The sequence below is a fragment of the Leptosomus discolor genome, chromosome 9 (genome assembly GCF_034619465.1).
Source record: "Leptosomus discolor isolate bLepDis1 chromosome 9, bLepDis1.hap2, whole genome shotgun sequence".
NCBI classification, from domain to species: domain Eukaryota; kingdom Metazoa; phylum Chordata; class Aves; order Leptosomiformes; family Leptosomidae; genus Leptosomus; species Leptosomus discolor.
In genome coordinates this window covers 25,238,314-25,252,678 of record NC_141399.1, presented here as the reverse complement: position 1 = coordinate 25,252,678, position 14,365 = coordinate 25,238,314, and the positions used below count along the sequence as shown (strand labels likewise).

Here is a 14,365-nt window from a genome sequence, read left to right as displayed (position 1 = left end):
CGTTCCGTTCCGCCGCCCGCCCCGCCGCAGGCGGCGGCTGCAGCGCGGAACCCCGGGACTGCCGTTCGCATGGACGACACGGCGCTTCCGCCCCGCGGTCCCGCTCGTCTTTCCGGAAGCCAGGCTGAACCTTGGCCGCACCGATTGGCTGGAAGGGCCCGCCAGCCCCTCTGGGATTGGCCCTGCTGGGGAGTGTGGGAGGGGGAAGCGAGGCTCGTCCCCGCCTACCACCGGGGTGGAGTGAGGAAAGGTGGGCCGGTGACGGTAAGATGGCCGTGCAGGCGGTGTATCTGGAGGCCGATGCTTTCTTGGTGTGCCTCAACCACGCGCTGAGCACCGAGAAAGAGGAGGTCATGGGGCTCTGCATCGGCGAGGTATTGGGACCGGATGGGGCTGGTGGGGACTGCCCCGGGAGAGATGGGGGGCGCGGCGGGAGGGGGTGCTGCTCATGATCTGCGCCGGTGCGGGCCGTGGGACAGTGGTCTGCGGGCTCTTGCTTTGGAGCAGGGTTGCTCACCGCGGCAGGGAGCGTTGTACAGGCCTGTGTGGGGGCGGTTCCTCGGCAGGGCCGTGCCGCTGGGCATCCCCTCTCTGCTCCTGGCTGGTGCCCGCTCATAGTTCTAGCTGCTGTGAAGGGTAAAGTTTAGAGTAAGGAAAACTTCCTGTCAGCACGCCTGGCTGCAGTCTGATGTGCACCTTTTCCCTACTGAAAGTACAGGAGCTGGCTTTTTAATGAGTGTGCTTATTTCTTTAGAAGAGGAATGATCGATTTTTTCTTCTGCGTTATTAGGTTGATACCAGCCGAATTGTTCATATCCATTCAGTGATCATCCTGCGCCGCTCTGATAAGAGAAAAGACCGTGTGGAAATTTCACCAGAGCAACTTTCAGCTGCTTCTACTGAAGCAGAGATATCCTTTAGCAGAGACCGCAGCAAAGTGGCCAGTGAAGTGGTTTACCTCAGACCTCATTTTATGTGCTGTGTTTTAGACTTCTAGTTGGCTTGGAGTTGTCTGCTGCTTCCCTCCTACAATTGTTTGGTTTGAAGGGGTGTGCTGGCAATTTCCATTCTCAGGAGCCTTTGTTGGTTCCAGCATTTGCAGTGGAATTGTGTTATAGCTGTTTCTTATAATTCTCTGTATTTGGTTGCAAGTAAAACCGAAATATGTTTTTGGGGGGAGTAGCACTTCAGCAGTAGTAGAAGATGAAAGGTTGACAAGTCCCAGTTTTCAGGCATGATGCACTGGAGAGCCTTTTCACAACGTACGCTCAAGGATGTTGTTTTGGATAGCTTGCTGCCGTGTTTCTTACTGTTACATGCAAACAAAATCCAATTTGCTTCTGCAGCAGTGACATCCTGACTGTGCTGGGGAAGAAGCTTCCTGCTGTATGTCTTATCACCCCTCTAAAGGGATCTGGAATTTTAATGACTGATGAGAAAAACTTTGCTGTTTTTCTTTGTACAAAAGTCTTCTTCCATTTGCTCTGTTGATTTCAAGAGCATCTTGACTCACACACAGATTGGCTGAAATGACGGGACGTCCCATGAGAGTTGTGGGCTGGTATCACTCTCATCCTCATATTACTGTCTGGCCATCGCATGTCGGTAAGAGCAGTCTTAGTCTAGCTTCTATATGAAAACTCACAGCTGGGTAATTGTATTGCTGAATTTACTGGATTTTCAGAGCTGCACATCCCAACTATCAAAGTTTGATTTCTCAGATGTCGTCTGGTAGGATAAGGTTGTCTGTGTGGCCTTCAGGAACCTCTGCCTGTCTGTGTGCTCCAGGCGCTCAAACTGTGTGTCACTCAGTAGTCACAGATCAGCTACTACTAGTACTGCTGTTCTTCCAGACAGGAAAAAGAGACCTAGGGTGTGGAGAAGAGCAAAAAAGTCTATAGGAATCGTAGGCCTGCTGTGATGATTTTTGACATCTGTGAGGGTTAATGCAAAAATAAAACTTTTTTGAAAGAAGTCTGTGTCTCATGCATTAGACATGTCTGTATAGTGATCTGTTGCATCAGGCTGAGGCTAAGATAATTTCTTGTTTTGTTAACTTGTATTTTTAAGATTTGCTGTTTAATTACACTTTAAATTGGATCAAATTTTTTTTTAGCTTAGTCACCTGGAGTAAAGATTTTAAAATAAAGCTTGTGATGTCTGTTACTAAATTCCAGGTAACCCTTCAAAAGGTGGCAAATGTTTTTTCCAGTCCTTCAGATGACCAGTTCAGTTCTCATTCTTTTATTTCTTTGTCCGTAGATGTCCGCACACAAGCAATGTATCAGATGATGGACCAAGGTTTTGTAGGGCTTATCTTCTCCTGCTTCATTGAGGACAAAAACACAAAGGTAGGCAACTTAAAAATAGCAATAAACTTTCCAAGTACTCATGAGAAATGTCAGACCCAAGGCAAAGCTGAAATCCTTGGATGCAGCCTGCAAGAAGGGCTGAGGTCTTCTTGGAGTACGGTCAAAGCATGGCTAGAATGGTGATGTTTGAATCATAATCCCAATGAGTTATTAATTACTCTGTGCTGATTCACAGCCTGACTCTCCAGCCAGCAGAGCTGGGCTGGTACTAGGGCTCTGGGACTGTATCAGATGGCTAGAGCATGTGTGTGCATTGAAGTGTGTGAGTGCCTTTCATCTGTTCAGTCCAGCAGACACAGCTTATTGCACCTCTGTGTCTCTGGCCTCTTTAGGAGTTGCTGCTATAGTGTGAGATAAGCTGACAGTGTCTAGGTTTTCCAGGCAGCTATTGTTTAAGAATTTTTTTCATAGTTAATGGGTCTGTCAATATCTGCCTCTAAACAGTTCCAGCATACTAATCAAAGCAAAAAATGTGTACCTTTGCAACCTGTTAAAATGCTATTTGACAGCATATTCTGCTTCCTAAAAGAATGTGGTGTTTTAGATGATTTTTTGCTCTTGGAATCTGACTTTTTGCTGTTTCTTAGACAGGCAGGATTCTCTATACCTGTTTCCAGTCCATTCAGGCCCAGAAGAGCTCAGAGTGAGTACTGCAGAAGAATATTATGTCCACTGTAAGGCTGTGTTTCATCTTATCTCTCCTTGCTGGGTTCTCAAATAGGTGGCTTATCATGAGGAGAAATACTGTATAGAGATGCCTGAATGAAGTCTCCTTACTTCTGCTAATGAAGGCTGCTTGAAGATTCGGACTGATTAATTTAGCCTAGATAACTTGGTAGCTCAAGATTTGGTGTAGAACACTGTAGTCTGGGTCTGAATTTGTGATGTAATCTGTTGTGCAGAAGGCCCACCACTTTTGTTTTCAACTCTAGAGGTCAAGGCTTCAAGCTTGCATGGTGTAGAGTCCCCACCAACTGCACACGTGCTGTGCACCACACTGTCAGTACTGGCCGTCTAGTTACTAGTATTTATCATTAACATTTAAGACAAGCGTGTGGCTGTAAAAGGCTTCCATTTACTTATCAACCCAGGCATGTGTTCCCAAAAGCACATTCTGCAAGTTAATTGTATCTGATACCCTTTTAGATACGAAAGGATTGAAATCCCTATTCACGTTGTCCCCCATGAAACCATTGGGAAAGTGTGTCTGGAATCAGCTGTAGAGCTGCCGAAGATCCTTTGCCAAGAAGAGCAAGATGCCTACAGGAGAATTCACAGGTAACACTCAGGCTGCAGTCCTCTCCAAGACTGTCTTTGCTAACATACTCTACTGTTGCTGTACCATAACCTTAGCAGGGGTATAGAAAATAAGAAGCATTAGCAGCTCAGGTGCCTTTGTAGGAGAACTGATTGAATATGTACACATTAAGTTCAGATTCTTTTAGCCTTGCATGTAAAAGCTAAGTGTGACTGCCCTGTGCTGCAACACAAAAAGAGCTAGAGTATGTGTGAGATAATGGTGATACTTCAGTGATGTGTCTGCGCGTGACACAGTAGTTAGTGTTTAACCAGGGTAAGAGTGCTCAGAAGTTTGAAAAATGAGATTAAATATCAGCCTTTCGGGTTGTTTTTTTTTTTTTTTCCCTGCCTCTGGTGCTCAACACTGATGTTTCTGTGCTGTGAGCTCTTTGTTATCCTTGTGAATATACAGGGCTTCAACAAGTGAAGATGTTTAGATGTACCTGCAGTTTCAGTAACTTGTAGGTAGTTGGTTCTATAGCCTGGGTTTGCCTAAGACACAATTCACTGCAATCTTGTCACTAACCTGCGTTCTCTTTATTCTCCTAGCCTCACCCATCTAGACTCTGTAACCAAGATTCATAATGGCTCAGGTAAGGATTCCTTTTTCACATGTGAGAATCCAGGATGCTGCTCCCAGAGTCAAAACAGTAGTCTTGTGCAAGGGTTGGTTTGGCTCTTAACTCCAGGGAACAGTAGACCGTAGCTGTGTAACAGTCCTCTCTTTGCCATAAAAGGCACTTGTAAATAACTATAAAAGCAGAAACTTCATTTCTAATCAAACACCATGTAACCCAGAGAATTCCTTGAGACTGTTACCTTGTTACATAAAGTAATTACAATAGACTTTGTGTTTGTTGGGGGCTTTTTGGATTGGTTTGGGTTTGGGTTTTTTTTTTTTTCTGTTAAAACAGCAAGGGAATTTTGGATTTGGTGAGTCTTAAAGTAGTGTCTGGCTCATCTCTATGCATACTTGCATCTCTTGGCACTTCCTCTATGTTATATGTATATGCCATCTTTGCTTTTGCCAGTGAGATAGGGTGAATCCTAATCCTGCTTCTGTCCAGAGATAAATGTCCCACTGTCCATTCTCACCTGCTCAATAAATAAGGCTTTGCTTCTGAATTCAGAAATTAATTAGCATCAATGATGACTTATATGTGGATTTCCAGATTTCTGTTGTAGGTCTGTTATCCCTCCCCTGGGTGTCTAAAGGTCAGATTGAAATAGCTTGTTTCACAGTTTAGCCTGTGGAGATGTCTGGTTGCCTAGGCCAGGATGTTGGAGGTTTTCCTTGTCTGTCTTGAATGCTCTTGGCTTTATGGTTTGGCACACTGAGTCTTTTGTGTGTTTGCATGTCATGATATGTTCTTGCTTTTTCCAGTGTTCACAAAGAACCTCTGCAGCCAGATGTCTGCCATCAGCGGGCCACTCCTTCAGTGGCTGGAGGACAGACTAGAGCAGAACAAACAACGAGTGCAGGAGCTGCAGCAGGAGAAAGAACAGCTCCTAGAGGAACTAGCTGCTTTAGAGTGAAGGAGGAAATGCAGACCTTTCAGAAAAATGACACAAAAAAACCCTCTACAAGACCTACTCCTGGCTGAAGAGTGGCCCTACATTGCCTTACAGTGAAGATACTAGCTGTGCCTCTTTTGCCCCATGCAGCAAAGAGCAATTCCACAGGATAAGTGCTTTATCTGCCCCAGCTTGATGGAAAGCAGTGGTATGTCTCCAGGTGCTGGATGATGCAGTGCAGTTCTAGCTCAGTGGTGGGGTTGGGTAGCACCTGAAGAGACTTCAGTTCTGGAGGGTCCACAAGTGAGGAACATGTTGTTTCTCCCTCCCCTATATTTTGACAGAAATCTTGTTGCTTTACATGTATTCCAGGAGCCTAGAACAGGAGGGTTAGTGGGGAAAAGTGTGCCCCTGCAGTCATATTTGATGCTGCTAACTTCTGCCTTCTTTTAGTAGCTTCAGTTGACCGTGATCTTATATCTGGTAATGTCCTGGATTGCTGGTTATCCACCCAGGCTGGTAAGAGGTGGGAGGGAAGCTTGGGAACAGACCTGGAAGAACTTTGACATAGGATCTGTTTTCAGCATACTTCAAACGAAATAAAGAATTCCAAAGCCAGAGCCGTTTGGAGTAGAAATTAAATGGATACTACAAAGTGCCAGTGCCTGCATTTTTTGAACACTAGTGTTCGAACAAGAATACAAGTCTGTATTCTCTTATTTCATATAATGCTGTTGCATGCCCAGCACTGAGGTTCTCTACTAAATGGACTGTTTCTGCTGGCTCATGGGGTTCCTTCCCAGAGGAAAAAAGGTTAAGATGCTGAGAAGATAACTGATAGATATGCAAGCCTGTAATTGTTACACGCTGAGCTTTCACGGTTTTCTGGTGGTGTTCCATTCATTAGATTGAAATGGACCAAAATGTTGAACTAATCCTTTAAATGTTCTTGCTGTCGCATTTCAGAGTATCCACCATCGTGTACATTGTTCTCTGTATTCTGTTATGTGAAGTCATAGGATTGTTTAGGTTGGAAAAGGCCTTTTAAGATGACTACAGCCGTTAACCTAGAACTGCCAAGTCTGTCTCATGTGAGCAAAGGAGCCACCAGCACAGTTAAAACTTCTGTTTCAGCTCCTTGGTTCTAATCTAAATCCTTACATGCTCTAGTAGATTAAAATGAGCTGCTTGCTTTACTGCGATGGAGGTTGTGACTCTCCTAATAACTCATTAGTTTGACTGTTGCTCTGGGAGAATGAAAGTAACATAGCTGTAAAAGAGGCACTCCTGAAGTAAAATGCTGTTGTGATTTAGGCCCACGCAGCTACTTGCTCACTCCTTCCCCTGCCCCCCCCTTGGTGGGACGGGGAGGAGAAAATAGAGCAAAAGGCTCGAGACAAAGACAGGGGAGGGGTCACTCACCAATTATGGTCATGAGCAAAAAACACACTCGACTTGCGGAAACGTCACTTTGATTTCAACACCACCAATCAAATCAGAGTAGGATAATGAGAAATATAACCAGATCTTTAAAACGCCTTCCCCCGACCTTTCCCCTCTTTCTGGGCTCAGCTTGCTTCTGAATTCTCCACGTCCTCTGGCCGCAGGGGGATGGGGAATGGGGGTTGTGGTCAGTTCATCATGTGTTGTCTTTGCCCTTACACTTTTCCCCCCCTTTTCCCCACGGGGTCCCTGCCATGGGAGACAGTCGTCCATGAACTTCTCCAATGTGAGACCTTTCCTTTCTGGAAAGCCTGCCAGAATCCCCAGTGCACTCTGGAAGGCAGCAGGGGCTTCTGGCAGAGTTCTGGGAAGTCTCCGCTGGATCTCAGTCATGCTCCAGAAGGCAGCGTGGGCCCCAGCAGGCTTCCAGAAAGGTAGGCAGAAGCCCTGGTGCACTCCAGCAGGCACCAGGGGTCCTGGCAGGTATCAGGGTAGCCCTCTTGAAGCCCTAGTACACTCTTCCAGATGGCAGTAGGGGTCTTGGCAGTCTTCATGAAATGCTTGAGCTTGAGTCCCTTCTGTGGGGTGCAGTCCTTCAGGAGCAGACTCGCTTCCCTTGGAGTCACTCCTCTGGCAGTGTGGGGTCCTCCATGGGCTGCAGGTGGGCTTCTGCTCCACTGTTAACCTCCATGGACTGCAGGGGGTCAGCCTGCTGTCTCACCAGGGGCTGCAGGGGAATCTGCTTTGGCACACCTCCCCCTGTCCTTCACTGACCTTGGTGTCTGCGTAGCTGTTTCTCTCATGTCCCATTCCTCACCTTTGCTCCAAAAGCTTCCTTTGCTTCCAGAAAGCCCAGTGGAAGCCCTGTAGCGCTCTGGAAGGCAGCAGGAGCCCCAGGCCTCATAGGGCATCCTAACCCCACCACCACCCACAGCCTGCTCAATAAATGTTCCCCAACTGGAGAGTTTCTCTCTTCTCTGGCTGCCAGTCTCATCTGTGTCTCCAGTGGTGATCAGGTGGATCCCTGTTCTGCAGAACAGGATGAGATACAGCTTGACACCCTGAGAAACAAGTGAGAAGGAGCCACATCCCATCAGGAAACCCAGATGACAGCAGAGATTTCCTTCACAGGAAGAAAAAGTGGCAAAGGCCTCTTCTCTGAGCTTGGCCAAACAGAAATTGTCCAACAAAAGCCCAGTAGGAAGCTCACATTTACATCCCTGAGGAAGAGTGTTGAACCTAAAACCAAAATACCCTTACCCCACCACCAAAACCTGATCGCAAGTGGCTGCAAAAGGTTTTTACAGTTGGAATTAGCCTGAATAGGGGAGCAATACTGCAGTAAGAAGTTTTCTAATAAAATTTCAAGTAAATTTCAATCCAAAATTTCAATCCACAGGACAGGGACCAGCAAGACTCAAGTAGAGCAAACCATTGTTCTAACGAAAAAGCAGGTGGGGAGGTAGCATGAAGTTCTTGGCAAGAGCACAGTCTGTTCCATGGCTCACCCTTTCCAGCCAAACCCCTCATGAGCGCCCCTGTCTGCTGCATGGCAGAAGGCAACAGTTCAGGTGCAAAAAGGGCTTTCAGAAAGGACTGTCCTGGCCTTAGAGGAGGCACCACAACCGGCAGGGCCAATTCATGCCCTGATTCCAGAACCATACACACTGTAAAAGTAAGGCAACACTCAAAACAAACTAATAAAATTGCTTTTGGTGCTATTGCAGGCCTGCTAGCACCCTAAACCAAAGTGTTAATTGAGCCTCCCTTGACTCAGTGCCTGTGTCAGCACATACAGTGGGACCTCCCTAGGGGCAGCTTGGCCAACACAATGATGTCATCAATATACTGCAGGTGTTCAGGAGCTCCACCTTGTTCCAGTGCAGCCTGTAGCAGTCCATGGCAAATAGTAGGGCTGTGTTTCCACTGCTGGGGCAGTCAGTTCCACGTGTACTGGATACCCCCCCATGTGAAAGCCAAGTGCAGCCTGAGCTCTGCTGTGAAAGGGATCAAGAAATGTGATAGTGATATCAGTTGTTGCATGCCTCTTGGCTGCCTTTGACTCCAGTTCATGCTGGAGTTCTAGTATGTCTGGTACGGCAGCATTCAGTGGTGGCATTGTTGTCCCTCAAGCAGGGTCCAGTACCTGGTGTGCAGTAAGTCAGTCATACACACAGAGCCAAGATATTTATTTATTTCAGTTCTGCTCAGAAAAGGGTGCTAGGTGGAAATCCTATAAAGATAGCATGCCTCCTTGTTTTACTTTACAGTTTATATACACTTTTACTTCAGTATTCCCTGCCTTTGACAACCCCCAAGTATTATGTGGTTGGTTAGTAATTTGCATATGATTGCATAACTTAATAATTACACTTGCTCAGAGGGCAGAGGTCTCTTGGGCAGGGGTTTTCTAACTAAGGTGTGTGATTTTTAGTATTATAATGAGGGTAGTTCTAAGGTCACTGTTATCTGTTGTTATGCTGACTACTCCAAAAATAAGTATAAACAAAATTCGCCTTTCAGGCAGGCTGTTCCTCTTTATCAGTCTTTCAGTTCATATTCAAGAACGTAGTCACTGGTAAGGCATGCATTGCTGATACAAGGTAACTAACTGGGCCTAGCAAGCCAGGTGCAAACCACCTGGTCCATCAGGCAAAAGACCATTGGCCTGGTGTCTTGTGAACCTGACCTGACAAATTAATCTAACAAGCAAGACTATTTACGTTCTATATTACATGTGGATCTAATCTTTTCAGTATTAGACTACAGCATAGCTTCATTTGGCCACAATAGTCCAATGTTAGCCTCCACTCTCCATATGGGACTATTAAAGGGTGAATGAATCTTACTAATCACTCTTTGACTTTGCAGTCTCCAAACCAGCTTATGGATGGGAACCAGGGAGTCTCAATTGGTACAACATTGTCACTGGTGCACTGTCATGGTAGTGATTGGCACCTGCTCTTCCTTAACCCGCAGCAACCCCACCACAGACAGATCCTGTGAGAGACCAGGCAAGCTAGATGACTGCTTAATCTTCTTCATACTCAGGGCGGCTATACCAAAAGCCCAGTGGCACCCTTTTGGGTCCTTGATGTACCCTCTCTTGAGGCAGTCTGTGCCAAGGATACATTGAGCCTCTGGACCAGCCACAATAGGATGCTTTTGCCACTCATTCCCAGTTAGGCTTACCTCAGCCTCCAACACAGACATCTGTTGGCATCATCTTGTCACTCCAGAACTACAGATGGATTCTGCCACTTGGTAAACTGATGGTGTTCGAGCATCCTGTGCAATAGTCCTACTGCTGTGGGGCTGACATACCATGTAGGAGTAAGTCAGAAACGACCTTTGGAAGCCAGCCAAGCACGATTGCTTTGGTTGGCAAGAAGCCATTGGAACGTAACAGTTACGAGGACTTGCAAGAGGGTATAAATAATTTTGTTACTAAATAAAGTATCTCAGCTGGGTATAAGTAGGTTGTTGGTAAATATAGTATCTCAGCTGGGTGTGAATAAGTGTGCCTGCCTAATAAAGTTGTCTTAGCCTGTCTCAGCTTTCACCACAGCCTAAGTCCGTGCCTTCAACCTCCACAGTACCAGGCCATTGAATCCACATGGTCCAGTAAATCCGGTTGTCCCTTTCCTCTGTCCGGCCAAGGGCAGGGCACCTCTATTCCTGGTCAGAGTATTCATTACTTGGTTTTTGTAACTGCAAACCAGAAGTCCTTTCATCAGGGTCAAAAGTAAGATCAGCCATTCTACTCTGTCCAACAGGCACTGGAGCTGTAGTTTTCCTGGATGGATGCCTTTTGGCTGTTGTTTTTTCTTGCCGTACCTGTACCCAAGACTGTAGTCTCCAGTTAGGCTTCCTCATGTCCATCCCACTTCCTCATGTCCTTGCCTTGGTCACGCAGGGATAGCATGTGGTGTGTGCCACTGATACCCTCTCCCTTGAACGGAAAAAGGCTGACTCTTAATAGCTGACATGTTGGTTGGTATGAGTGAGGAAGGCCTATCCTTTAATTGCTGGGACAATTGTTGGGAAAGCTTCTCCACAGCCGAGACACAGGTCTGTAGGGAGGAAGCAACGTTCTCTTTGAATTCTCCAAGTTGTCTGGCCAATCCATCCACAGTTGGTGCCTCTGTGTCTGTCCAGCTCATTAGCACCATGGTGTTGACATATGACATTGGTGCATTTTGTACAAACTTTTGCCACATGTGCACTGGATTTCAGCCAGGTCTTTGGATACCTGGTTGTCATGCAGGTTGCTATAGATCACCACCATGGCTAATTCCCTCAGATACTGTACAGCTACTTCAATGATGGTCTGCTTGCTTTGGGAATTTGCAAGATCTTCCTTGAAGGGATACTTGTCTGTCATACTCAACAGGAGTTGCTTCCAAAGGTGGAGGACTCCTGCCCCTTTGCCTATCCCTTTGTCAATGGCCTTAGCAAGGGATCCCAGCTGCTGGATTTCCTTACCCTCTAATTCCTGACTACTGGCCCCAGTATCCCAGCACTGGAGTAAACAGCAAATAATTTACTCGCCTGGTGTACAGCTGAAATATTTTTGCATATGTCGCATCTCACTTAGGGATAAGGATTGGGTAGTTTCTGTCTCATTTATGATTTCAGTCCTTTCCCCTTCCTGTTCTTGTGACTGCTCTGCTGCAGAACAGGCAGCCTCTTCTAATTCTCTTTTCTGTTCCCTCTTAGGAGAAGCTTCTTCATCCCTCACTAAACAAGTTGACTCCTGCTTCTGTTGTTTCATCTTAATTATAGGGATGACTGATATAGTTGAAGGCTAGGTCTCTGGTTTAGTCACAGTGTCAATTGGTATGTCTTCAGCTCAAGAGACTCTTCCCCTTAAGGGTGCTAAATAGTACTGAGCAGTGTTCAGCAGGTGCAGGCCAGGCCCCTGGGTGCCCCCTTTGTTGCTGTCATCTTTCCACTCATCCTCAGACAAGGCCCCAGCTCATCCTCTGGTGCTTGCAGGACTGCAGAACCCACACTTGTGGGAAAACCTCTTTGTGTCCCATTGCTGACCCCTCATGCTTTTGCGCCTAGAGAAAGGCAGGCAGGCGCTCTCACACCCAGAGCTGCCCTTACCTGAACCACTCACCCCCTGGCTCCCAGGCCACTTCACCTGCTCACTGTCTCATCTGGCTTGATCTTGCATTCACAGTGAGGGATCACACACTCACCTGCACACCTCCACTTGCTCCTGTGACTGCCCCACAGGCACATGGGTCCTGTCTGGCCTCCCCAGGGCATGCACTCTCAGCCAGGCCTCCCACAGAGTGTCCTCCCACAGAGTGTCTCCAGACACAGGAGAAGCCACTTCTTCTCCATCCTCATGTTCTGCCAGGGTGAGAGGGGCTTTACTGGCCTCTTCTGGAGAGTATCTAGGCAATGGAGAAGCCACTTGTTCCTCATGCACTGCAGGGGTAGAAAGGAGCATTGCTGGCCTCCCTTCGAGGGTGTCCTGACAAAGGAAAAGCCACTTCTCCATACATGTGCTCTGCCAGGGTGAGAGGGGCTATGCTGGCCCCATAAGGTCTCCATGCAAGGGAGAAGTGGACAAGTTGATGTCTTCAGGTGCTGCAATGGGGAGACGCTCACTGTGCCCCTTGGCTCCTAGACCACCAAGCAAGGCTGAAGGCATTGACGCGATGTCTTCACCTGTGTTTCCTCCCTCAAACACTGCTAAGGCAAGGTAGGCTGTGCCAGCATCTGCCAGACTGTCTTGAAGCAATGGAGAAGCCACTTCTTCATCCTCACATGCTTCTAGGGTGAGAATGGCTGTGTTGGTCTCTCTCTGAGGATCTCATGACAAGGGAGAAGCCACTTCCTCTCCTTCCTAGTGTGCTGCTGGGGCAAAAGGGGAAGTGCTGGCCTCTCTCTCAGAGTCTCCAGGCAATAAAGATGCCACTTCTTTTGCAGTGTTGTGCTCAGCCAGAGAGAAAGGGGCTGTGCTCGCCTCTCCCTGAGGCCCTCCAGACATGGGTGAAGCCATGTTTTCTCCATCCTTGTCCTCTGCCAGGGTGAAAGGGGCTGTGGTGGCCTCCCATGTAGGGTCTCCAGGCAATGGAGAAGCGGAGAAGTTTATGTCTTCAGGGGCTGCTATGGAGAGGAGCTCACTGGGCACCTTGGACCCTGGATCAGTCAACCAAGGCTGAAGCCATTGACTTGATGTCTTGAGGTGCTGGTTGGGGTGAGGCTTGCTGTGCCCCTTGTCTGTAGGACCTTTGGCTTCAGGCAGAAATAGATTGCTTTAGGGTCCCTTTCTCATTGCTGCCACATGGTTTCAGGATGCTTACACGAGGGACTGCATGGTCTCCTCATGAGCCACAGCTCTCTCCTGGGAGTGGGCACCCTGGGGCTCTGTCTCTCTTGCCTGCACTCACCTTTTTGCCAAGATGGACCAGGCATAGATGAGCACTGGGGGGAAAACTTCCTGAGTGTGGTGGGTTGACTCTGGTTGGATGCCTGGTGCCCACCAAAACTGCCCTATCACACCCCTCCTCAGCTAGACAGAGGAGAGAAAATATAACAGGCACATAGGTCAAGATAAGGACAGCTTAATAAAGCAAAAGCAAAGGCTGTGCGCGGAAGCAAAGGAAAACAAAAAAATATATTCTCTACTTCCCATCAGCAGGCGATGTCCAGCCACTTCCCAGAAAGTAGGGCTTCAGTACGTGTAGTGGTTGCTCCAGAGGACAAACATAAAAACGGATGCCCCCACTTCCTCCTCTTTTCCCCAGCTTATATTGCTGAGCAGACGTCATACAGTATGGAATATCCCTTTGGTCAGTTTGGGTCAGCTGTCCTGGCTATATCCCCTCCCAAGATCTTGCCCACCCCCAGCCTACTGGGGAAATGTTGGAGAGACAGCCTTGATGCTGCGTGAGCCCTGCTCAGCAGTAGTCAAAACATTGCTGTGTTATCAACACCTTTCTAGCTACCACTACAAAGCACAGCATGATGAGGGCCCCATCTCAGGCAGACCCATTACACTGGGCTTTTTTTTGGCCTCAGAAAGCAATCCCAGCTGAGCTAAAGCTGGCAGCAGTAAGTCCTCAGGGCAGCTGAATGCCATCCAACCATCCATTCCTTGCATGCCACACCATGCTGCTCCCTCAGGGTGCTGTGCAGGCTCAGGGTCAGCCGCCATCTCCAGGGACCCACCTGCTCTGGCAGCAGTGTTGAGGGTTGTTAGGATTAATAGCCTTACTTAGCACTAGAAGCTAAAGTAGTTGAAGTCTTAGGCCTCAAATGCTGACCAACAGTAAATTTTTTGATAAAACTAGTGTTGCAAACAGAGAACTAGCTGAATCCTGTGGATGCAAACAGAATGAAGAAGAAAAGGCACAAAGAAACAATTCCAAGAGAATGAAGTAACTTCAGAAGAAGGCCAGCCCAGTGACCAAGAAAACCAATATCAAATCAAGAGACCACCATCAGAATTAAGTAATTGGGCTTGGGGATTGGATGATGGGTGTTACAGGTATAACTGAGGTGTGCGATCTGGGGTAGGGGTTCCTCCTTGGAGGCAACCAGCTTGAGCTGCTCTGTATGTTGGATAAATAAACCACTTAACAGATTGGTGACTTGTCTCCTTTGAGCATGAACTTAGGGCTGAGATCTGTTGTGGTGGCATCTGTGTAATTCCTACCATGGTCTAGGTGGTGGCGGCATAATTCTGCAACAGATTTGGAACCTCAGATGGGATG

The 14,365-nt window shown here is 47.4% G+C and overlaps 1 protein-coding gene across 1 annotated transcript; it reads left to right on the top strand.

Annotated features, from left to right (window-relative positions):
• The first annotated feature begins 261 nt into the window (after positions 1-261).
• Positions 262-5,804, top strand: BRCC3 (BRCA1/BRCA2-containing complex subunit 3). The gene is made up of 8 exons (XM_086469737.1): positions 262-374; positions 791-910; positions 1,518-1,605; positions 2,263-2,351; positions 2,960-3,015; positions 3,519-3,650; positions 4,221-4,264; positions 5,056-5,804. Exons 1-8 carry the CDS (start codon positions 270-272, stop codon positions 5,205-5,207), a joined length of 786 nt encoding a protein of 261 aa, XP_086325863.1. The 5' UTR covers positions 262-269; the 3' UTR covers positions 5,208-5,804.
• Positions 5,805-14,365: the final 8,561 nt, after the last annotated feature.

Bases quoted from the DNA above. Each gene is read 5' to 3' on its own strand.
- BRCC3 (XM_086469737.1), top strand. From the start codon at position 270: ATGGCCGTGCAGGCGGTGTATCTGGAGGCCGATGCTTTCTTGGTGTGC. The intron at 2,352-2,959 runs GTAGGCAACTTA...GCTGTTTCTTAG, and splicing joins TTGAGGACAAAAACACAAAG to ACAGGCAGGATTCTCTATAC. The intron at 3,651-4,220 runs GTAACACTCAGG...TTATTCTCCTAG, and splicing joins GCCTACAGGAGAATTCACAG to CCTCACCCATCTAGACTCTG.